The sequence below is a fragment of the Pecten maximus genome, chromosome 2 (assembly GCF_902652985.1).
Source record: "Pecten maximus chromosome 2, xPecMax1.1, whole genome shotgun sequence".
NCBI classification, from domain to species: Eukaryota; Metazoa; Mollusca; class Bivalvia; order Pectinida; family Pectinidae; genus Pecten; species Pecten maximus.
In genome coordinates this window covers 1,678,948-1,703,792 of record NC_047016.1, presented here as the reverse complement: position 1 = coordinate 1,703,792, position 24,845 = coordinate 1,678,948, and the positions used below count along the sequence as shown (strand labels likewise).

The window sequence follows — 24,845 nt, the reverse complement described above, 5'->3', positions numbered from 1 at the left end:
CCGAACGCACGTGGGATTACAATCGAGAGCCCAACTTCCTGCTGGACACATTTGCAGTTGTCAAATGTTTTATTTTCTTTCGTTGTCCTCAATATTATGACTTCTTCAACAGATCTGACAATAGTTTAAGTCTATCGCCTGAATAAACAAGTAAGTGGTTTACATTGCTGACAAAATGCTATTCACTAGGCTCGTATGCGTGGTCCTGACGACAGTTACCCCAAACAGGTGTCAGCAGATATAGGTAAACACATTTAGCAGTTAAGGTATGATACATTTCCCACCAAACATTTGTACAGTTTTCTCTGTATTCTGAGAAGCCATGTGTACACTTAACTTAATTAGAAGGCGATGATGAGGGTAACTCTCGATACAATTACAGAAAATATGAAACTATTATGATCGATGAATAGACGAATGAATAACGACAATATGGACAAGTAAATTGCCAAATGTTTGAGGGAGTCGACCACTTTTACTTTTTTCTAAGACCTAAATAAAGCAATGAATGTATTATCGACAATATTGTACATATATTTTGAATATTCCAAAAGAAAGTATGGCTGTAAAATATAACCCAGGGAACCTGAAGATGAGTTCTTCCCTGCGGAGTATATGTAACACTGGTGAATACTAGCCAAGTACTTAGGTACTCCCTTGTCTTGGATAGGTCCTGTATCCTGTCAGGTATATCCTCCCCAGTCTAGGATAGGTCCTGTATCCTGTCAGGTATATCCTCCCAAGTCTAGGATAGGTCCTGTATCCTGTCGGGTATACCCTCCCCAGTCTAGGATAGGTCCTGTATCCTGTCGGGTATATCCTCCCCAGTTTAGGATAGGTCCTGTATCCTGTCGGGTATACCCTCCCCAGTCTAGGATAGGTCCTGTATCCTGTCGGGTATATCCTCCCCAGTCTAGGATAGGTCCTGTATCCTGTCAGGTATATCCTCCCCAGTCTAGGATAGGTCCTGTATCCTGTCAGGTATACCCTCCCCAGTCTAGGATAGGTCCTGTATCCTGTCGGGTATATCCTCCCCAGTCTAGGATAGGTCCTGTATCCTGTCAGGTATACCCTCCCCAGTCTAGGATAGGTCCTGTATCCTGTCGGGTATGCCCTCCACAGTCTAGGATAGGTCCTGTATCCTGTCGGGTATGCCCTCCACAGTCTAGGATAGGTCCTGTATCTTGTTGGGTATGGCCTCCCCAGTCTAGGATAGGTCCTGTATCCTGTCGGGTATGCCCTCCACAGTCTAGGATAGGTCCTGTATCCTGTCGGGTATATCCTCCCCAGTCTAGGATAGGTCCTGTATCCTGTCGGATATACCCTCCCCAGTCTAGGATAGGTCCTGTATCCTGTCGGATATACCCTCCCCAGTCTAGGATAGGTCCTGTATCCTGTCTGGTATATCCTCCCCAGTCTAGGATAGGTCCTGTATCCTGTCAGGTATATCCTCCCCAGTCTAGGATAGGTCCTGTATCCTGTCTGGTATATACCCTCCCCAGTCTAGGATAGGTCCTGTATCCTGTCTGGTATACCCTCCTAAGTCTAGGATAGGTCCTGTATCTTGTTGGGTATGCCCTCCCCAGTCTAGGATAGGTCCTGTATCCTGTCAGGTATATCCTCCCCAGTCTAGGATAGGTCCTGTATCCTGTCGGGTATACCCTCCCCAGTCTAGAATAGGTCCTGTATCCTGTTGGGTATATCCTCCCCAGTCTAGGATAGGTCCAGTATCCTGTTGGGTATATCCTCCCCAGTCTAGGATAGGTCCAGTATCCTGTCGGATATACCCTCCCCAGTCTAGGATAGGTCCTGTATCCTGTCGGGTATACCCTCCCCAGTCTAGGATAGGTCCTGTATCCTTTCTGGTATACCCTCCCCAGTCTAGGATAGGTCCGGGATCCTGTATCTTGTTGGGTATATCCTCCCTAGTCTAGGATAGGTCAGAGGAATGTGGCGTGTCAGGTACATGTGTAGTAGGAGTGGAAAAATGCACGGCCAGACCGGGGTTCGAACACAGGACCTCAGAACACTAGCCGTCTACACATGTACTCCCCAGTCTAGGATAGGTCAGAGGACTGTCTCCTCATGATGAGGTACTCCATAGTCTTGTATTGGTCCGAGGACAGTGTCTCCTCATGATGAGGTACTCCAGAGTCTAGTATTGGTCTGAGGACAGTGTCTCCTCATGATGAGGTACTCCAGAGTCTAGTATTGGTCCGAGGACAGTGTCTCCTCATGATGAGGTACTCCAGAGTCTAGTATTGGTCCGAGGACAGTGTCTCCTCATGATTTGGTACTCCAGAGTCTAGTATTGGTCTGAGGACAGTGTCTCCTCATGATGAGGTACTCCAGAGTCTAGTTTTGGTCCGAGGACAGTGTCTCCTCATGATGAGGTACTCCAGAGTCTAGTATTGGTCCGAGGACAGTGTCTCCTCATAATCAGGTACTCCAGAGTCTAGGATTGGTCTGAGGATAGTGACTCCTCATGATCAGGTCCTCCAGAGTCTATGATTGGTCTAAGAACAGTGTATTCTCATGATCAGGTCCTCCAGAGTCTAGTATTGGTCCGAGGACAATGTCTCCTCATGAACAGGTACTCCAGAGTCTAGTATTGGTCTGAGGCCAGTGTCTCCTCATGATCAGGTACTCCAGAGTCTAGTATTGGTCTGAGGACAGTGTCTCCTCATGATCAGATACTCCAGAGTCTAGTATTGGTCTGAGGACAGTGTCTCCTTATGATCAGGTACTCCAGAATCTAGTATTGGTCTGAGAACAGTATCTCCACATGATGAGGTACTCCAGAGTCTAGTATTGGTCTGAGGACAGTGTCTCCTCATGATCAGGTACTCCAGAGTCTAATATTGGTCCGAGGACAGTGTCTCCTCATGATGAGGTACTCCAGAGTCTAGTATTGGTCTGAGGACAGTGTCTCCTCATGATGAGGTACTCCAGAGTCTAGTATTGGTCTGAGGACAGTGTCTCCTCATGATGAGGTACTCCAGAGTCTAGTATTGGTCCGAGGACAGTGTCTCCTCATGATGAGGTACTCCAGAGTCTAGTATTGGTCTGAGGACAGTGTCTCCACATGATCAGTTACTTCATAGTCTAGTATTGGTCTGAGGACAGTATCTCCTCATGATGAGGTACTCCAGAGTCTAGTATTGGTCTGAGGACAGTATCTCCACATGATCAGGTACTTCATAGTCTAGTATTGGTCTGAGGACAGTATCTCCTCATGATGAGGTACTCCAGAGTCTAGTATTGGTCTGAGGACAGTATCTCATGATCAGGTACTCCAGAGTCTAGTATTGGTCTGAGGACAGTGTCTCCTTATGATCAGGTACTCCAGAATCTAGTATTGGTCTGAGAACAGTATCTCCACATGATGAGGTACTCCAGAGTCTAGTATTGGTCTGAGGACAGTGTCTCCTCATGATCAGGTACTCCAGAGTCTAATATTGGTCCGAGGACAGTGTCTCCTCATGATCAGGTACTCCAGAGTCTAGTATTGGTCTGAGGACAGTGTCTCCTCATGATGAGGTACTCCAGAGTCTAGTATTGGTCTGAGGACAGTGTCTCCTCATGATCAGGTACTCCAGAGTCTAGTATTGGTCCGAGGACAGTGTCTCCTTATGATGAGGTACTCCAGAGTCTAGTATTGGTCCGAGGACAGTGTCTCCTCATGATGAGGTACTCCAGAGTCTAGTATTGGTCTGAGGACAGTGTCTCCACATGATCAGGTACTTCATAGTCTAGTATTGGTCTGAGGACAGTATCTCCTCATGATGAGGTACTCCATAGTCTAGTATTGGTCTGAGGACAGTGACTCCTCATGATCAGGTACTCCAGAGTCTAGTATTGGTCCGAGGACAGTGTCTCCTCATGATCAGGTACTCCTGAGTCTAGTATTGGTCTGAGGACAGTATCTCCACATGATCAGGTACTTCCAAGTCAACAGGTACATGGCTAGATATCTCCTCTGCCCCACAAATGTAATATTGTGACACCACATACATGACAATTCTAGAGTTGTGACATCAAATATAGGAAACAATATGTCAGACATACAAAGAAATATATGAGTAAGGCCAAATTAAAAATAAATATGTGTTTAGGGTTACAAGTTGAGGAATTTGGTGGGGTCGGTATGTAGGAAAGTTATTTTATTTTTTTATCTTACTTATTTTTGCAGTATATTATTTGGAATTAGTCAATTAGAACACGTATTTTCTTAGCAAAATCAAATGTTAATCATGCCATTGAGAAATAAACCATGTAAATGTGTTTTTTCCTAACATAACTTCATTTGGGCTATTCTTAAATTGTAAAACATCTATCCAAACCACGGAGGCTAAGACCCCAGGTGTAATTTACTGATAATGGTACCATCCATACAATTAAATTTATTATTAACCTTATCATGAATTGTTGGGGAATTCCTGGGTTTGGGTAGAATTCTTGCTTGATTACAGGTACCTCTAATAGTTTTAATTTGGACCCGCAATTATTCGTTAAAAAAAATTGAATAATAAAATAACTTTTTAGTAGGCGGTCAAAATGTAGGGTTGGTCGGGAACCCTCAACACACATATATTATTTTTTTGGCCTAATGATAGCTCATTTATCTTACATGTCCTATTACCCCGGTAAAAAGTCATTGTGATAATTACCTCTACCATTCTCTTATAATTGTCTCATTCATCTTTGTATCATTGTAACTCATATTTACTTTATTGTTCCATTATAACTCATTTATCTTTTCTTTATTGTATTAATAACTTTAATTATTTTGAAGGATGCCTCCAAAATTCGTTCGTAATCCTGGCAGTGGTGACTATGCTACTTCTAGAAGTGCCGAAACTGTAAGTAAACAGCTTCAATGTTTATCAATAACGTCATGGAAATGTCCTGATTTTTATTTATTGTATATAAATCAATGATTATTGCTTTTAGGTTCTACATGTTTAAACCAATTCAGAGAAACCTAAAATATAAAGGAGTAATCCATGTGCTTGCAATGTTTCAGAGGGCTTTGCTAGAGGCTGGATCAGATGAGGAAGATTTCTTCTTACAGTAAGTCTTTACCAAATCTGTGATACTTGTCTCTACAGTAAGTCTACCAAATCTCCAATACTTGTCTCTACAGTAAGTCTTTACCAAATCTGTGATACTTGTCTCTACAGTAAGTCTACCAAATCTCCATTACTTGTCTCTACAGTAAGTCTTTATCTCCAATACTTGTCTCTACAGTAAGTCTTTATCTCCAATACTTGTCTCTACAGTAAGTCTTTATCTCCAATACTTGTCTCTACAGTAAGTCTTTGTCTCCAATACTTGTCTCTACAGTAAGTCTTTACCAAATCTGTGATACTTGTCTCTACAGTAAGTCTTTATCTCCAATACTTGTCTCTACAGTAAGTCTTTACCAAATCTGTGATACTTGTCTCTACAGTAAGTCTATATTAAATCACAGATACCTGTCTCTACAGTAAGTCTTTATCTCCAATACTTGTCTCTACAGTAAGTCTATATCTCCAATACTTGTCTCTACAGTAAGTCTTTATCTCCAATACTTGTCTCTACAGTAAGTCTATATTAAATCACAGATACCTGTCTCTACAGTAAGTCTTTATCTCCAATACTTGTCTCTACAGTAAGTCTATATTAAATCACAGATACCTGTCTCTACAGTAAGTCTTTGCTAAATCTCCAATACTTGTTGGTATAATCTTCTATACTTGTTGGTTAAAGTTTTGCTAAGTAACTGATGATTTTCTTGTCTTTCATGTTTCAGAGGCCCCTAATGTGAAAACCAATTCCCTGAGGGAAGACCCCAATATAAACAGGTATTCTTGAAAACGTACTTTGGTGTTATTTTCCATCATTGTTGCCAATGTTTCACTTAAAAAAAAATTAGTGTTTAGATCAATTTTTATAATTAAAATATTATTAAGTTGTCAATCGTCATAGTCATCACTTTTGGGATATCTTGCAGATTTTATAGTCTTATGACTCTTGAAATTAAATATGCTGGGAAACTAGACTTCAAAATGTTGCACTTTTGTATCACAGTTTCTCAAAAAGTAGTATTGCCAACCAAACCCAGAACATAGTTACACCATAGCATAACCATCTTACCCCTTCGTATACATAATGTGAAATTCATTTTTTTAGACCACCACCATCATCGAGTGGTGGGCTATTCAAATTTGTGGTCCGTCTGCAAACAATACTTGTTATTGCTATTTCTTGAGTAAAATTTCTCAACCTTAACATGTTGGTTCCCATTGATCCTTACTTGTGCAAGTATATATTTGAGTCTGCTCAGAAAAAAACAAAATGGCCGACTGGCAGCCATTTTTGATTTTGACAGTTAAAGATTGTTATTGCTATTCGTTGGGAAGTACTGAAGGTATATTTCTTGAACTTTACGTGTAGGTTCCCCTTGGTCCCTTGTTATGCCCATTCAATTTAGAGTCTGGTCGAGAAAACAGAATGGCCAACGGGGCAGCCATCTTTGATTTTTGCACAGGCATCCATTTTGAATATTACAGTTGAAGATTGCTATCACTTCTTCCCAAAAACTTCTTCATCAATTTTTCTCAAATTGCATTTGTCAGTTCTGCTTGGTCACTAGTTGTGCATATTTAATAACAAAGCTTTTCTCTGTTTAAATCTGTTTTTTTTTTTTCTTTAAATATTTGGACTTTGGAACATTTTTGCGTTAAGTTTATGTTGCAAGTGTTGAAAGGCATAGTAATACATGGTATTAGGTTCCCTGTGGGTGGTAAACTTTCCCTTGCCGGAGTTAAACTGAAAGATTTTTTTGGGGAAAAAACAGATTTTTAAAATTTTGTGTGCAAGTGTTGAAAGCTATTATCACATCACTTTATAATTGTACTAGGGTGCTGATATTTAGTAAAAGAGTCCCTCTGGAGCTACACTATCCCTTCTTGGAGTTAAACTGAAAAAAAAACAATGTGAAAATGCTCACATTAGACAATTTATATGGTTCCACATTTTTCAAGGGAGACAATTCTCATTAGGATAATTATAAAAAAACTGAAGAAATAGATCCAAAAGCAATTCTTTGATATATTTATTCAATCTACAACAGCATAGTTTGGCTCCCGAATGTTTTTTAATAAATGATTTACATATATATATATAAATTGGTATGGTTTTGAAAATTGCATGAATACACAATCTGATCAAGTGAACAATATAAATATTATTAATGCAATTTGCGAAACCATACCCATTGATATATTTTAATCATTTTTTGACAAACATTTGTGAGATGAGCTATGCTGTTCTCCAACAGCTCTTGTTTTTTTACTTCTGAGGATGAGTGATTATTCCACTAAACAGTCTTATTGAGGTGAATTGTGAGAATTAGTGATTTGGCCAGATTTGCTATTTCCTTGAAAATCATCATTTTTTACCAATGCCTATTATGTAAACATATATATATATATATCATATATCGTTTGGTATTGTGACACCTGTATCACAATACCGAATCGTATCTCTACCCACCTTGCGATACAGAGCTCTAATATATATATACCGTAAAGTCATAATTTATGTATGAAAATGTATGCTTTGAGGAATATAGTTGTATACTTGGTTAACATGTGTTGTTTACTTGAGCAGATTTCATCAAAAAATACTTTTGTTTATTTGAATAGACTCCAGAATCAAGTTGATGATGTTGTTGGCATTATGAAGGATAATATGGGAAGAGTGATTGACCGTGGCGACCGCCTGGAGGATTTACAGGACAAATCTGGTAAGTTACAGGAATTACAACAGGACGTAAGGTAGATCTGATTTAACTTGTAAGTTAGATTTAACTTGTAAGTTACAACAGGACGTAAGGTAGAACTGATTTAACTTGTAAGGTACAACAGGACGTAAGGTAGATCTGATTTAACTTGTAAGGTACAACAGGACGTAAGGTAGATCTGATTTAACTTGTAAGGTACAACAGGACGTAAGGTAGATCTGATTTAACTTGTAAGGTACAACAGGACGTAAGGTAGATCTGATCTAACTTGTAAGTTACAAGACGTAAGGTAGAACTGATTTAACTTGTAAGGTACAACAGGACGTAAGGTAGATCTGATTTAACTTGTAAGGTACAACAGGACGTAAGGTAGATCTGATTTAACTTGTAGGAATAGATATGATTTAACTTGTAAGGTACATCAGGACGTAAGATAGATCTGATCTAACTTGTAAGTTACAACAGGACGTAAGATAGATCTGATTTAACTTGTAAGTTACAACAGGACGTAAGGTAGATCTGATTTAACTTGTAAGTTACAACAGGACGTAAGGTAGATCTGATCTAACTTGTAAGGTACAAGATGTAAGGTAGATCTGATTTAACTTGTAAGTTACAACAGGACGTATGGTAGATCTGATCTAACTTGTGAGGTACAACAAGATGTAAGGTAGATATGATTTAACTTGTAAGGTACAACAGGACGTAAGGTAGATCTGATTTAATTTGTAAGTTACAACAGGACGTAAGGTAGATCTGATCTAACTTGTAAGGTACAAGATGTAAGGTAGATCTGATTTAACTTGTAAGTTACAACAGGACGTAAGGTAGATCTGATTTAATTTGTAAGTTACAACAGGACGTAAGGTAGATCTGATTTAACTTGTGAGGTACAACAGGATGTAAGGTTGATCTGATTTAACTAGTAAGTTACAACAGGACGTAAGGTAGATCTGATTTAACTTGTAAGTTACAACAGGACGTAAGGTAGATCTGATTTAACTTGTAAGTTACAACAGGACGTAAGGTAGATCTGATTTAACTTGTAAGTTACAACAGGACGTAAGGTAGATCTGATCTAACTTGTAAGTTACAACAGGACGTAAGGTAGATCTGATTTAACTTGTAAGTTACAACAGGACGTAAGGTAGATCTGATTTAACTTGTAAGTTACAACAGGACGTAAGGTAGATCTGATCTAACTTGTAAGTTACAACAGGAGGTAAGGTAGATCTGATCTAACTTGTAAGTTACAACAGGACGTAAGGTAGATCTGATTTAACTTGTAAGTTACAACAGGACGTAAGGTAGATCTGATTTAACTTGTAAGGTACAACAGGACGTAAGGTAGATCTGATCTAACTTGTAAGTTACAAGACGTAAGGTAGATCTGATTTAATTTGTAAGTTACAAGACGTAAGGTAGATCTGATTTAACTTATAAGTTACAACAGGAGCTACAAAAGAATCAGTTTAGTCTGTAGCTTGCGATATTTGAGATAAGATTCTAATTATGATATTTCTAAATTACAGATAGTTTGGCCAGTAACTCTGATCTATTTCGTTCGCGTTCACGTGACCTGAGAAAAAGCATGTGGTGGAAAAACTGTAAGGTAAAAGTTTTTATTTGTTCATTTTCCTTGTTATTAAGTCAGTTACACTGTGTTTGTTTCCTATGAGACATACTGGCCTGGTCCCATTGATAAAGTCTGACTTATGGGATGTGCTGTGCTGGTCTCATTGGTAAAGTCTGACTTACGGGATGTGCTGTGCTGGTGTCATTGGTAAAGTCTGACTTACGGAATGTGCTGTGCTAGAATCATTGGTAAAGTCTTTTTACCTTTATTATTATAATACACATTTTTTAAAACCTCATCTGTTCCCCTGATAAATTATTAATAACTTTGTTTTCATTTGCAGATGAAGATTATCTTGGCGCTGGTGATTGTAGTTATACTGGCTGTGATAATCAGTGAGTAGTGAACGACTTTAATTCATTATTGAGTCCATCCAGTAGACTAGGTTGGAGTAGTGTATGTCCTAAATGTGGTGATATGATCGTCCTTAATTCATTAGTCAGTCCACCCAGTAGACTAGGTTGGAGTAGTGTATGTCCTAACTGTGGTGATATGATCGTCCTTAATTCATTAGTCAGTCCACCCAGTAGACTAGGTTGGAGTAGTGTATGTCCTAACTGTGGTGATATGATCGTCCTTAATTCATTAGTCAGTCCACCCAGTAGACTTGGTTGGAGTAGTGTATGTCCTAACTGTGGTGATATGATCGTCCTTAATTCATTAGTCAGTCCACCAGTAGACTAGGTTGGAGTAGTGTATGTCCTAACTGTGGTGATATGATCGTCCTTAATTCATTAGTCAGTCCACCCAGTAGACTTGGTTGGAGTAGTGTATGTCCTAACTGTGGTGATATGATCGTCCTTAATTCATTAGTCAGTCCATCCAGTAGACTTGGTTGGAGTAGTGTATGTCCTAACTGTGGTGATATGATCGTCCTTAATTCATTAGTCAGTCCACCCAGTAGACTTGGTTGGAGTAGTGTATGTCCTAACTGTGGTGATATGATCGTCCTTAATTCATTAGTCAGTCCACCCAGTAGACTTGGTTGGAGTAGTGTATGTCCTAACTGTGGTGATATGATCGTCCTTAATTCATTAGTCAGTCCAACCAGTAGACTTGGTTGGAGTAGTGTATGTCCTAACTGTGGTGATATGATCGTCCTTAATTCATTAGTCAGTCCACCCAGTAGACTAGGTTGGAGTAGTGTATGTCCTAACTGTGGTGATATGATCGTCCTTAATTCATTAGTCAGTCCACCCAGTAGACTTGGTTGGAGTAGTGTATGTCCTAAATGTGGTGATATGATCGTCCTTAATTCATTATTGAGTCCATCCGGTAGACTAGGTTGGAGTAGTGTATGTCCTAACTGTGGTGATATGATCGTCCTTAATTCATTAGTCAGTCCACCCAGTAGACTAGGTTGGAGTAGTGTATGTCCTAACTGTGGTGATATGATCGTCCTTAATTCATTAGTCAGTCCACCCAGTAGACTTGGTTGGAGTAGTGTATGTCCTAACTGTGGTGATATGATCGTCCTTAATTCATTAGTCAGTCCACCCAGTAGACTTGGTTGGAGTAGTGTATGTCCTAACTGTGGTGATATGATCGTCCTTAATTCATTAGTCAGTCCACCCAGTAGACTTGGTTGGAGTAGTGTATGTCCTAACTGTGGTGATATGATCGTCCTTAATTCATTAGTCAGTCCACCCAGTAGACTTGGTTGGAGTAGTGTATGTCCTAACTGTGGTGATATGATCGTCCTTAATTCATTATTGAGTCCATCCAGTAGACTTGGTTGGAGTAGTGTATGTCCTAACTGTGGTGATATGATCGTCCTTAATTCATTAGTCAGTCCACCCAGTAGACTAGGTTGGAGTAGTGTATGTCCTAACTGTGGTGATATGATCGTCCTTAATTCATTAGTCAGTCCACCCAGTAGACTTGGTTGGAGTAGTGTATGTCCTAACTGTGGTGATATGATCGTCCTTAATTCATTAGTCAGTCCACCCAGTAGACTTGGTTGGAGTAGTGTATGTCCTAACTGTGGTGATATGATCGTCCTTAATTCATTAGTCAGTCCACCCAGTAGACTTGGTTGGAGTAGTGTATGTCCTAACTGTGGTGATATGATCGTCCTTAATTCATTAGTCAGTCCATCCAGTAGACTAGGTTGGAGTAGTGTATGTCCTAACTGTGGTGATATGATCGTCCTTAATTCATTAGTCAGTCCATCCAGTAGACTTGGTTGGAGTAGTGTATGTCCTAACTGTGGTGATATGATCGTCCTTAATTCATTAGTCAGTCCACCCAGTAGACTAGGTTGGAGTAGTGTATGTCCTAACTGTGGTGATATGATCGTCCTTAATTCATTAGTCAGTCCATCCAGTAGACTGGGTTGGAGTAGTGTATGTCCTAACTGTGGTGATATGATCGTCCTTAATTCATTAGTCAGTCCATCCAGTAGACTAGGTTGGAGTAGTGTATGTCCTAACTGTGGTGATATGATCGTCCTTAATTCATTAGTCAGTCCACCCAGTAGACTAGGTTGGAGTAGTGTATGTCCTAACTGTGGTGATATGATCGTCCTTAATTCATTAGTCAGTCCACCCAGTAGACTTGGTTGGAGTAGTGTATGTCCTAACTGTGGTGATATGATCGTCCTTAATTCATTAGTCAGTCCAACCTAGTAGACTTGGTTGGAGTAGTGTATGTCCTAACTGTGGTGATATGATCGTCCTTAATTCATTAGTCAGTCCACCCAGTAGACTTGGTTGGAGTAGTGTATGTCCTAACTGTGGTGATATGATCGTCCTTAATTCATTAGTCAGTCCATCTAGTAGACTTGGTTGGAGTAGTGTATGTCCTAACTGTGGTGATATGATCGTCCTTAATTCATTAGTCAGTCCACCCAGTAGACTTGGTTCGGAGTAGTGTATGTCCTAACTGTGGTGATATGATCGTCCTTAATTCATTAGTCAGTCCACCCAGTAGACTAGGTTGGAGTAGTGTATGTCCTAACTGTGGTGATATGATCGTCCTTAATTCATTAGTCAGTCCACCCAGTAGACTTGGTTGGAGTAGTGTATGTCCTAACTGTGGTGATATGATCGTCCTTAATTCATTAGTCAGTCCATCTAGTAGACTTGGTTGGAGTAGTGTATGTCCTAACTGTGGTGATATGATCGTCCTTAATTCATTAGTCAGTCCACCCAGTAGACTTGGTTCACCCAGTAGACTTGGTTGGAGTAGTGTATGTCCTAACTGTGGTGATATGATCGTCCTTAATTCATTAGTCAGTCCACCCAGTAGACTTGGTTGGAGTAGTGTATGTCCTAACTGTGGTGATATGATCGTCCTTAATTCATTAGTCAGTCCACCCAGTAGACTTGGTTGGAGTAGTGTATGTCCTAACTGTGGTGATATGATCGTCCTTAATTCATTAGTCAGTCCACCCAGTAGACTTGGTTGGAGTAGTGTATGTCCTAACTGTGGTGATATGATCGTCCTTAATTCATTAGTCAGTCCACCCAGTAGACTAGGTTGGAGTAGTGTATGTCCTAACTGTGGTGATATGATCGTCCTTAATTCATTAGTCAGTCCACCCAGTAGACTAGGTTGGAGTAGTGTATGTCCTAACTGTGGTGATATGATCGTCCTTAATTCATTATTGAGTCCATCCAGTAGACTAGGTTGGAGTAGTGTATGTCCTAACTGTGGTGATATGATCGTCCTTAATTCATTAGTCAGTCCACCCAGTAGACTAGGTTGGAGTAGTGTATGTCCTAACTGTGGTGATATGATCGTCCTTAATTCATTAGTCAGTCCACCCAGTAGACTTGGTTGGAGTAGTGTATGTCCTAACTGTGGTGATATGATCGTCCTTAATTCATTAGTCAGTCCACCCAGTAGACTTGGTTGGAGTAGTGTATGTCCTAACTGTGGTGATATGATCGTCCTTAATTCATTAGTCAGTCCACCCAGTAGACTTGGTTGGAGTAGTGTATGTCCTAACTGTGGTGATATGATCGTCCTTAATTCATTAGTCAGTCCACCCAGTAGACTTGGTTGGAGTAGTGTATGTCCTAACTGTGGTGATATGATCGTCCTTAATTCATTAGTCAGTCCATCCAGTAGACTAGGTTGGAGTAGTGTATGTCCTAACTGTGGTGATATGATCGTCCTTAATTCATTAGTCAGTCCACCTAGTAGACTAGGTTGGAGTAGTGTATGTCCTAACTGTGGTGATATGATCGTCCTTAATTCATTAGTCAGTCCACCCAGTAGACTAGGTTGGAGTAGTGTATGTCCTAACTGTGGTGATATGATCGTCCTTAATTCATTAGTCAGTCCATCTAGTAGACTAGGTTGGAGTAGTGTATGTCCTAACTGTGGTGATATGATCGTCCTTAATTCATTAGTCAGTCCATCCAGTAGACTTGGTTGGAGTAGTGTATGTCCTAACTGTGGTGATATGATCGTCCTTAATTCATTAGTCAGTCCACCCAGTAGACTTGGTTGGAGTAGTGTATGTCCTAACTGTGGTGATATGATCGTCCTTAATTCATTAGTCAGTCCATCCAGTAGACTAGGTTGGAGTAGTGTATGTCCTAACTGTGGTGATATGATCGTCCTTAATTCATTAGTCAGTCCACCCAGTAGACTAGGTTGGAGTAGTGTATGTCCTAAATGTGGTGATATGATCGTCCTTAATTCATTAGTCAGTCCACCCAGTAGACTAGGTTGGAGTAGTGTATGTCCTAACTGTGGTGATATGATCGTCCTTAATTCATTATTGAGTCCATCCAGTAGACTAGGTTGGAGTAGTGTATGTCCTAACTGTGGTGATATGATCGTCCTTAATTCATTAGTCAGTCCACCCAGTAGACTTGGTTGGAGTAGTGTATGTCCTAACTGTGGTGATATGATCGTCCTTAATTCATTAGTCAGTCCACCCAGTAGACTTGGTTGGAGTAGTGTATGTCCTAACTGTGGTGATATGATCGTCCTTAATTCATTAGTCAGTCCACCCAGTAGACTAGGTTGGAGTAGTGTATGTCCTAACTGTGGTGATATGATCGTCCTTAATTCATTAGTCAGTCCACCCAGTAGACTTGGTTGGAGTAGTGTATGTCCTAACTGTGGTGATATGATCGTCCTTAATTCATTAGTCAGTCCACCCAGTAGACTTGGTTGGAGTAGTGTATGTCCTAACTGTGGTGATATGATCGTCCTTAATTCATTAGTCAGTCCACCCAGTAGACTTGGTTGGAGTAGTGTATGTCCTAACTGTGGTGATATGATCGTCCTTAATTCATTAGTCAGTCCACTCTAGTAGACTTGGTTGGAGTAGAGTATGTCCTAACTGTGGTGATATGATCGTCCTTAATTCATTAGTCAGTCCACCCAGTAGACTAGGTTGGAGTAGTGTATGTCCTAACTGTGGTGATATGATCGTCCTTAATTCATTAGTCAGTCCACCCAGTAGACTTGGTCGGAGTAGTGTATGTCCTAACTGTGGTGATATGATCGTCCTTAATTCATTAGTCAGTCCACCCAGTAGACTAGGTTGGAGTAGTGTATGTCCTAACTGTGGTGATATGATCGTCCTTAATTCATTAGTCAGTCCATCCAGTAGACTTGGTTTGAGTAGTGTATGTCCTAACTGTGGTGATATGATCGTCCTTAATTCATTAGTCAGTCCATCCAGTAGACTTGGTTGGAGTAGTGTATGTCCTAACTGTGGTGATATGATCGTCCTTAATTCATTAGTCAGTCCACCCAGTAGACTTGGTTGGAGTAGTGTATGTCCTAACTGTGGTGATATGATCGTCCTTAATTCATTAGTCAGTCCACCCAGTAGACTTGGTTGGAGTAGTGTATGTCCTAACTGTGGTGATATGATCGTCCTTAATTCATTAGTCAGTCCACCCAGTAGACCTGGTTGGAGTAGTGTATGTCCTAACTGTGGTGATATGATCGTCCTTAATTCATTAGTCAGTCCACCCAGTAGACTAGGTTGGAGTAGTGTATGTCCTAACTGTGGTGATATGATCGTCCTTAATTCATTAGTCAGTCCACCCAGTAGACTAGGTTGGAGTAGTGTATGTCCTAACTGTGGTGATATGATCGTCCTTAATTCATTAGTCAGTCCACCCAGTAGACTTGGTTGGAGTAGTGTATGTCCTAACTGTGGTGATATGATCGTCCTTAATTCATTAGTCAGTCCACCCAGTAGACTTGGTTGGAGTAGTGTATGTCCTAACTGTGGTGATATGATCGTCCTTAATTCATTAGTCAGTCCATCCAGTAGACTTGGTTGGAGTAGTGTATGTCCTAACTGTGGTGATATGATCGTCCTTAATTCATTAGTCAGTCCACCCAGTAGACTTGGTTGGAGTAGTGTATGTCCTAACTGTGGTGATATGATCGTCCTTAATTCATTAGTCAGTCCACCCAGTAGACTAGGTTGGAGTAGTGTATGTCCTAACTGTGGTGATATGATCGTCCTTAATTCATTAGTCAGTCCATCCAGTAGACTTGGTTGGAGTAGTGTATGTCCTAACTGTGGTGATATGATCGTCCTTAATTCATTAGTCAGTCCACCCAGTAGACTTGGTTGGAGTAGTGTATGTCCTAAATGTGGTGATATGATCGTCCTTCAATTCATTAGTCAGTCCATCCAGTAGACTAGGTTGGAGTAGTGTATGTCCTAACTGTGGTGATATGATCGTCCTTAATTCATTAGTCAGTCCATCTAGTAGACTAGGTTGGAGTAGTGTATGTCCTAACTGTGGTGATATGATCGTCCTTAATTCATTAGTCAGTCCACCCAGTAGACTTGGTTGGAGTAGTGTATGTCCTAACTGTGGTGATATGATCGTCCTTAATTCATTAGTCAGTCCACCCAGTAGACTTGGTTGGAGTAGTGTATGTCCTAACTGTGGTGATATGATCGTCCTTAATTCATTAGTCAGTCCATCCAGTAGACTGGGTTGGAGTAGTGTATGTCCTAACTGTGGTGATATGATCGTCCTTAATTCATTAGTCAGTCCACCCAGTAGACTTGGTCGGAGTAGTGTATGTCCTAACTGTGGTGATATGATCGTCCTTAATTCATTAGTCAGTCCATCTAGTAGACTTGGTTGGAGTAGTGTATGTCCTAACTGTGGTGATATGATCGTCCTTAATTCATTAGTCAGTCCATCTAGTAGACTTGGTTGGAGTAGTGTATGTCCTAACTGTGGTGATATGATCGTCCTTAATTCATTAGTCAGTCCACCCAGTAGACTTGGTTGGAGTAGTGTATGTCCTAACTGTGGTGATATGATCGTCCTTAATTCATTAGTCAGTCCACCCAGTAGACTTGGTTGGAGTAGTGTATGTCCTAACTGTGGTGATATGATCGTCCTTAATTCATTAGTCAGTCCACCCAGTAGACTTGGTTGGAGTAGTGTATGTCCTAACTGTGGTGATATGATCGTCCTTAATTCATTAGTCAGTCCACCCAGTAGACTTGGTTGGAGTAGTGTATGTCCTAACTGTGGTGATATGATCGTCCTTAATTCATTAGTCAGTCCACCCAGTAGACTTGGTTGGAGTAGTGTATGTCCTAACTGTGGTGATATGATCGTCCTTAATTCATTAGTCAGTCCACCCAGTAGACTTGGTTGGAGTAGTGTATGTCCTAACTGTGGTGATATGATCGTCCTTAATTCATTAGTCAGTCCACCCAGTAGACTTGGTTGGAGTAGTGTATGTCCTAACTGTGGTGATATGATCGTCCTTAATTCATTAGTCAGTCCACCCAGTAGACTAGGTTGGAGTAGTGTATGTCCTAACTGTGGTGATATGATCGTCCTTAATTCATTAGTCAGTCCACCCAGTAGACTTGGTTGGAGTAGTGTATGTCCTAACTGTGGTGATATGATCGTCCTTAATTCATTAGTCAGTCCACCCAGTAGACTAGGTTGGAGTAGTGTATGTCCTAACTGTGGTGATATGATCGTCCTTAATTCATTAGTCAGTCCACCCAGTAGACTAGGTTGGAGTAGTGTATGTCCTAACTGTGGTGATATGATCGTCCTTAATTCATTAGTCAGTCCACCCAGTAGACTAGGTTGGAGTAGTGTATGTCCTAACTGTGGTGATATGATCGTCCTTAATTCATTAGTCAGTCCACCCAGTAGACTTGGTTGGAGTAGTGTATGTCCTAACTGTGGTGATATGATCGTCCTTAATTCATTAGTCAGTCCACCCAGTAGACTTGGTTGGAGTAGTGTATGTCCTAACTGTGGTGATATGATCGTCCTTAATTCATTAGTCAGTCCACCCAGTAGACTTGGTTGGAGTAGTGTATGTCCTAACTGTGGTGATATGATCGTCCTTAATTCATTAGTCAGTCCACCCAGTAGACTTGGTTGGAGTAGTGTATGTCCTAACTGTGGTGATATGATCGTCCTTAATTCATTAGTCAGTCCACCCAGTAGACTAGGTTGGAGTAGTGTATGTCCTAACTGTGGTGATATGATCGTCCTTAATTCATTAGTCAGTCCACCCAGTAGACTAGGTTGGAGTAGTGTATGTCCTAACTGTGGTGATATGATCGTCCTTAATTCATTAGTCAGTCCACCCAGTAGACTTGGTTGGAGTAGTGTATGTCCTAACTGTGGTGATATGATCGTCCTTAATTCATTAGTCAGTCCACCCAGTAGACTAGGTTGGAGTAGTGTATGTCCTAACTGTGGTGATATGATCGTCCTTAATTCATTAGTCAGTCCACCCAGTAGACTAGGTTAGGAGTAGTGTATGTCCTAAATGTGGTGATATGATCGTCCTTAATTCATTAGTCAGTCCACCCAGTAGACTTGGTTGGAGTAGTGTATGTCCTAACTGTGGTGATATGATCGTCCTTAATTCATTAGTCAGTCCACCCAGTAGACTTGGTTGGAGTAGTGTATGTCCTAACTGTGGTGATATGATCGTCCTTAATTCATTAGTCAGTCCACCCAGTAGACTTGGTTGGAGTAGTGTATGTCCTAACTGTGGTGATATGATCGTCCTTAATTCATTAGTCAGTCCACCCAGTAGACTTGGTTGGAGTAGTGTATGTCCTAACTGTGGTGATATGATCGTCCTTAATTCATTAGTCAGTCCACCCAGTAGACTAGGTTGGAGTAGTGTATGTCCTAACTGTGGTGATATGATCGTCCTTAATTCATTAGTCAGTCCACCCAGTAGACTTGGTTGGAGTAGTGTATGTCCTAACTGTGGTGATATGATCGTCCTTAATTCATTAGTCAGTTCCACCCAGTAGACTAGGTTGGAGTAGTGTATGTCCTAACTGTGGTGATATGATCGTCCTTAATTCATTAGTCAGTCCACCCAGTAGACTTGGTTGGAGTAGTGTATGTCCTAACTGTGGTGATATGATCGTCCTTAATTCATTAGTCAGTCCACCCAGTAGACTGGGTTGGAGTAGTGTATGTCCTAACTGTGGTGATATGATCGTCCTTAATTCATTAGTCAGTCCATCCAGTAGACTTGGTTGGAGTAGTGTATGTCCTAACTGTGGTGATATGATCGTCCTTAATTCATTAGTCAGTCCACCCAGTAGACTTGGTTGGAGTAGTAGTATGTCCTAACTGTGGTGATATGATCGTCCTTAATTCATTAGTCAGTCCACCCAGTAGACTTGGTTGGAGTAGTGTATGTCCTAACTGTGGTGATATGATCGTCCTTAATTCATTAGTCAGTCCACCCAGTAGACCTGGTTGGAGTAGTGTATGTCCTAACTGTGGTGATATGATCGTCCTTAATTCATTAGTCAGTCCACCCAGTAGACTTGGTTGGAGTAGTGTATGTCCTAAATGTGGTGATATGATCGTCCTTAATTCATTAGTCAGTCCACCCAGTAGACTTGGTTGGAGTAGTGTATGTCCTAACTGTGGTGATATGATCGTCCTTAACTCATTAGTCAGTCCACCCAGTAGACTAGGTTGGAGTAGCGTATGTCCTAACTGTGGTGATATGATCGTCCTTAATGCATTAGTCAGTCCACCCAGTAGACTTGGTCGGAGTAGTGTATGTCCTAACTGTGGTGATATGATCGTCATTAATTCATTAGTCAGTCCACCCAGTAGACTTGGTTGGAGTAGTGTATGTCCTAAATGTGGTGATATGATCGTCCTCAATTCATTAGTCAGTCCATCCAGTAGACTAGGTTGGAGTAGTGTATGTCCTAACTGTGGTGATATGATCGTCCTTAATTCATTAGTCAGTCCATCTAGTAGACTAGGTTGGAGTAGTGTATGTCCTAACTGTGGTGATATGATCGTCCTTAATTCATTAGTCAGTCCACCCAGTAGACTTGGTTGGAGTAGTGTATGTCCTAACTGTGGTGATATGATCGTCCTTAATTCATTAGTCAGTCCACCCAGTAGACTTGGTCGGAGTAGTGTATGTCCTAACTGTGGTGATATGATCGTCCTTAATTCATTAGTCAGTCCATCCAGTAGACTGGGTTGGAGTAGTGTATGTCCTAACTGTGGTGATATGATCGTCCTTAATTCATTAGTCAGTCCACCCAGTAGACTTGGTTGGAGTAGTGTATGTCCTAACTGTGGTGATATGATCGTCCTTAATTCATTAGTCAGTCCACCCAGTAGACTGGGTTGGAGTAGTGTATGTCCTAACTGTGGTGATATGATCGTCCTTAATTCATTAGTCAGTCCACCCAGTAGACTTGGTTGGAGTAGTGTATGTCCTAAATGTGGTGATATGATCGTCCTTAATTCATTAGTCAGTCCACCCAGTAGACTTGGTTGGAGTAGTGTATGTCCTAACTGTGGTGATATGATCGTCCTTAATTCATTAGTCAGTCCACCCAGTAGACCTGGTTGGAGTAGTGTATGTCCTAACTGTGGTGATATGATCGTCCTTAATTCATTAGTCAGTCCACCCAGTAGACTAGGTTGGAGTAGTGTATGTCCTAACTGTGGTGATATGATCGTCCTTAATTCATTAGTCAGTCCACCCAGTAGACTTGGTCGGAGTAGTGTATGTCCTAACTGTGGTGATATGATCGTCCTTAATTCATTAGTCAGTCCATCCAGTAGACTTGGTTGGAGTAGTGTATGTCCTAACTGTGGTGATATGATCGTCCTTAATTCATTAGTCAGTCCACCCAGTAGACTTGGTTGGAGTAGTGTATGTCCTAACTGTGGTGATATGATCGTCCTTAATTCATTAGTCAGTCCATCCAGTAGACTGGGTTGAAGTAGTGTATGTCCTAACTGTGGTGATATGATCGTCCTTAATTCATTAGTCAGTCCACCCAGTAGACTTGGTTGGAGTAGTGTATGTCCTAACTGTGGCTGATATGATCGTCCTTAATTCATTAGTCAGTCCACCCAGTAGACTGGGTTGGAGTAGTGTATGTCCTAACTGTGGTGATATGATCGTCCTTAATTCATTAGTCAGTCCACCCAGTAGACTAGGTCGGAGTAGTGTATGTCCTAACTGTGGTGATATGATCGTCCTTAATTCATTAGTCAGTCCACCCAGTAGACTTGGTTGGAGTAGTGTATGTCCTAACTGTGGTGATATGATCGTCCTTAATTCATTAGTCAGTCCACCCAGTAGACTTGGTTGGAGTAGTGTATGTCCTAACTGTGGTGATATGATCGTCCTTAATTCATTAGTCAGTCCACCCAGTAGACTTGGTTGGAGTAGTGTATGTCCTAACTGTGGTGATATGATCGTCCTTAATTCATTAGTCAGTCCACCCAGTATACTAGGTTGGAGTAGTGTATGTCCTAACTGTGGTGATATGATCGTCCTTAATTCATTAGTCAGTCCACCCAGTAGACTAGGTTGGAGATTCTCGGGATAGGATCGTCTTTTATGCATTAGTATGTTAGTAATATACCATTTACCATACCGGATTTGTTTGGAGATGGCTAAAATAGGCTTTGTTTGATGCCAAATCTTTTTGCTTTTTGCAATAAAATTTGTTGAAATTGAAATTAGTTAGTCCACTCAATAAACTAAGTTAGATCTTAGTTACTGAACAGTTAATTTGTTTTAAATCATTCATTTAGTTAATCTTAAAAGATTTCTAATCATAAATGGGCAGTTTCATATACATATCTCAGAGGTACAAACTACCAAGGTCAAGGCCACATTAAGTTCTAAAGAGGAATTATTCACTTGATGTCATGTAATCATTGGTTATCATATTTTTGACATTAATTGGGATATAACATGCACTGTTTCGTATGCTAACTTGAAAAGGTCGGTTGCGGAATTTTGGCGTGGACGACAGAGCCTTGAGGATGACCCCCGGTCCTGGAAGGCCTGTCAATGTTGCAACCTCAGAAATGGTCAATACATTTAATGCTATTGTTATGACTGACAGACGAGTCACAGAAAGATTTATAGCAAGCAGATTTGGGATTTCACAGGAAAGAGTAGAATCCATTCTGACCGAGGATCTTGCAATGAAAAAGCTTTCGGCCTGATGGATACCAAGACTTCTGACAGTTGATCAGAAGCACACTAGGCGCACATTGTTGCGTGCTAATCTTAACCTGTTTGAGGAAGATCCTGCCAACTTTCTTCAGAGATTTGCCACTATGGATGAACCATGGGTCCATCCTTTTACCCCCGAGTCCAATCAACAATCGAAACAACGGAAGCACCCTGACTCTCCCCCGCCAAAGAAGGCAAAGACTGTACCATCAGCTGGGAAGGTTATGACCTCGGATTTCTGGGATGCAGATGGTATATTCTGCTGATAGATTATCTCCGAAAGGGACAAATAATTAATGGCTCATACTATACTTCACTTCTGAGGCAGCTACGGGAAAATATTAAACTTAAGCGCCATGGAAAGCTCACTAAAGGTGTCTTATTCCGCCAGGACAATGCTCCTGTCCACAAGTCCGTCATTGCCATGGCTGTCATTCACGATTGTGGCTTTAAATTGATTGAGCAACCGCCTTGTTCACCTCATCTCGCTCCATCAGACTTTCATCTATTTCCAAAACTGAAAACAGCTGGTTCAGGCACCCACTTTCAGTCCGATTGTGAGGTCATACATGCAGTGGATGACTTTCTGAACAATCAAGAAAAGAAGTTCTATAAAAGTGACATTGAGGCCCTTAAACACCGCTAGCAAAGTGTATAGATACTGAAGGGGGCTATGTTGAAATATAATACAATTTGTCCGACTTAATTAAATCCTTCCATATGAGGCTCACAGCATATCAATCAGCCCTCGTAGATACTGTGCAGCGAAAATGTAATTATAGATAAATACATCCTGATTAGGCATAGTGTTTCATACGGCTGTCGGGTTAATTCGCTTAGAGACATAGATCACAAAAATTCACAAATGTAATTGAAACTGCTGCAAACAAACTCTTGTCTGTGTTATACATATATACGGTACTATACTTATTGGTAATGTAATTATTACACATATTCGGTACTATAATTACTAATAATGTAATTATTACATATATACAGTACTATAGTTACCAGTAATGTAATTATTACATATATACAGTACTTTAATTATCAGTAATGTAATCATTAAATTAGTACTGTAATTACTGTTAATATTAGTGTTACATTAAAACGATACTATAATTATTGGTAATGCAATTTATTAATATGATTACAGCACTATGATAACATATGTTGTAAATTATAGTGTATAGTAAAACACTGTAAGCACACGTACATATAAGCACAATATTTAATCAGGGCTATATTTTTTTACCAGTTCCTATCATCATGAGCCACACGGGAAACAACGAGTAGCGGAGTCTTGGTAGCTGGACAGTTGTGATTGTGAGGGGTGGTTTTTGAGAGCTGGTGGAGGTGTGCTGGAGGGCTTTGGATCTGCTATCAACATTACATTGCCGGAGGAAAGGTGGGGCGACACTCACCTTATCTAGGTTACCTCCCTTCCCCAGGCATCCAAACTGTTTATACGCTTTATTTAAATGTGAATTTCGTAAATTTGTAAGTTGGCCATATCACATGTTAAGACTTTGTCCTTTTCTGTTGCTTCTACTGAAATTTGTAATTTCAACTGTATTTTCAAGATGAAATATCCATAGTCATGATAGTTCTATTACTGAATACATGTGGATATTACCCTGTAATTCTATGGATGTTACCTCGTAATACTGTGGGCGTTACCTTGTCATTTCCCCTTGTCAGTCTCTGGGAGTACTGTGCAATTCTCCACTATAATTATAAACACAAATATATATATAAATTGAAGGTGTATATTTCGTATGAGTGATTATGAAATAATTAGAGATGTATATTTTTTGTCGGTGCGTTTAATATTGTAAATCCTCGGGTGAGAATATTGAATCGACATCAAAATTTTTGTTGTAGATGTCGCCCCTATGTAGTTTTAATTATCACCATTTTATGTCCCGTGGTCCACTGTTCGTACTGTTTATGTGGTTAATATGTCATATTGTTGCGCTATCTTGTTAGGCTTTATAAAAATTGTGTTGACTCGAGATCAAACTTAATTATTACATTATATTTTATATCGACGAGTGTAATTGTTCGTTATATTGTTCTGACGATTGTATAACATAAGTACAAGTGTCTATTTGACGATTGTGTAACTTAAGTACAAGGCTTTATTTGACGATTATGTAACTTAAGTGCAAGTGTCTGTTTGACGATTGTCTAACTTAAGTACAAGGCTCTGTTTGACGATTGTGTAGCTTTATTTGACGATTGTGTAACTTAAGTACAAGGCTTTATTTGACGATTGTGTAACTTAAGTACAAGGCGCTTATGTAACTCATATGACGATTATGTAACTTAAGTACATGGCTCTATTTGACGACTGTGTATCTTAAGTACAAGTGTCTATTTGACGATTGTGTAACTTAAGTACAAGGCTTTATATGAAGATTGTGTAACTTAAGTACAAGTGTCTATTTGATGATTGTTACAGCTTTATGTCAATTTCCCGACTTTCTTAATTTTCACAATTACATTTACTTTAACTGATAAGATGTAAAGTAGCAGTTTGATTTCTTTAAGATTGATTTCGTAACTTGATGTACTTTTATTATGACATTTATGACATCTGACCACATTAATTTCAGTTGCCATCGCTAATGAATAGCTTTAATTTGACGAAGTCATAATATGCCGTTGGAGTCTAGATTCGCACATGTATTTTCGATTTTACATTTAATTAATTTGATAATTTAGAACAAATTGTAATGTATATATGGAGTAATCGCCTAGTAATGTGACTGCCTGGAACATAGAGAACACTTGTTCTAAAACATTGTTTACCGCTGCTGTCTGAGGAATGTCAGGTCACATGAAACATTCTATCACGTTGTTGAGCGTTTTGATATAAATACATGATGTAGTTCATTTGATACACCGACAGTAAATAAGAAACATAACATGTTGTGTTTGTTATTCTTT

The 24,845-nt window shown here is 40.1% G+C and overlaps 1 protein-coding gene across 1 annotated transcript; it reads left to right on the top strand.

The window, feature by feature from the left end:
* On the top strand, nucleotides 1-24,823 carry LOC117344513 (vesicle-associated membrane protein 4-like). The gene is made up of 8 exons (XM_033907277.1): nucleotides 1-150; nucleotides 4,796-4,862; nucleotides 5,027-5,073; nucleotides 5,795-5,846; nucleotides 7,692-7,792; nucleotides 9,322-9,401; nucleotides 9,709-9,760; nucleotides 23,152-24,823. Exons 3-8 carry the CDS (start codon nucleotides 5,052-5,054, stop codon nucleotides 23,187-23,189), a joined length of 345 nt encoding a protein of 114 aa, XP_033763168.1. The 5' UTR covers nucleotides 1-150; nucleotides 4,796-4,862; nucleotides 5,027-5,051; the 3' UTR covers nucleotides 23,190-24,823.
* The last annotated feature ends 22 nt before the right edge of the window (nucleotides 24,824-24,845 follow it).

Coding starts and splice junctions, on each gene's coding strand:
- LOC117344513 (XM_033907277.1), top strand. CDS start 5,052: ATGAGGAAGATTTCTTCTTACA. Junction 5,074..5,794: donor GAGGAAGATTTCTTCTTACA/GTAAGTCTTTAC, acceptor TTCATGTTTCAG/AGGCCCCTAATGTGAAAACC. Junction 5,847..7,691: donor GAAGACCCCAATATAAACAG/GTATTCTTGAAA, acceptor TTATTTGAATAG/ACTCCAGAATCAAGTTGATG.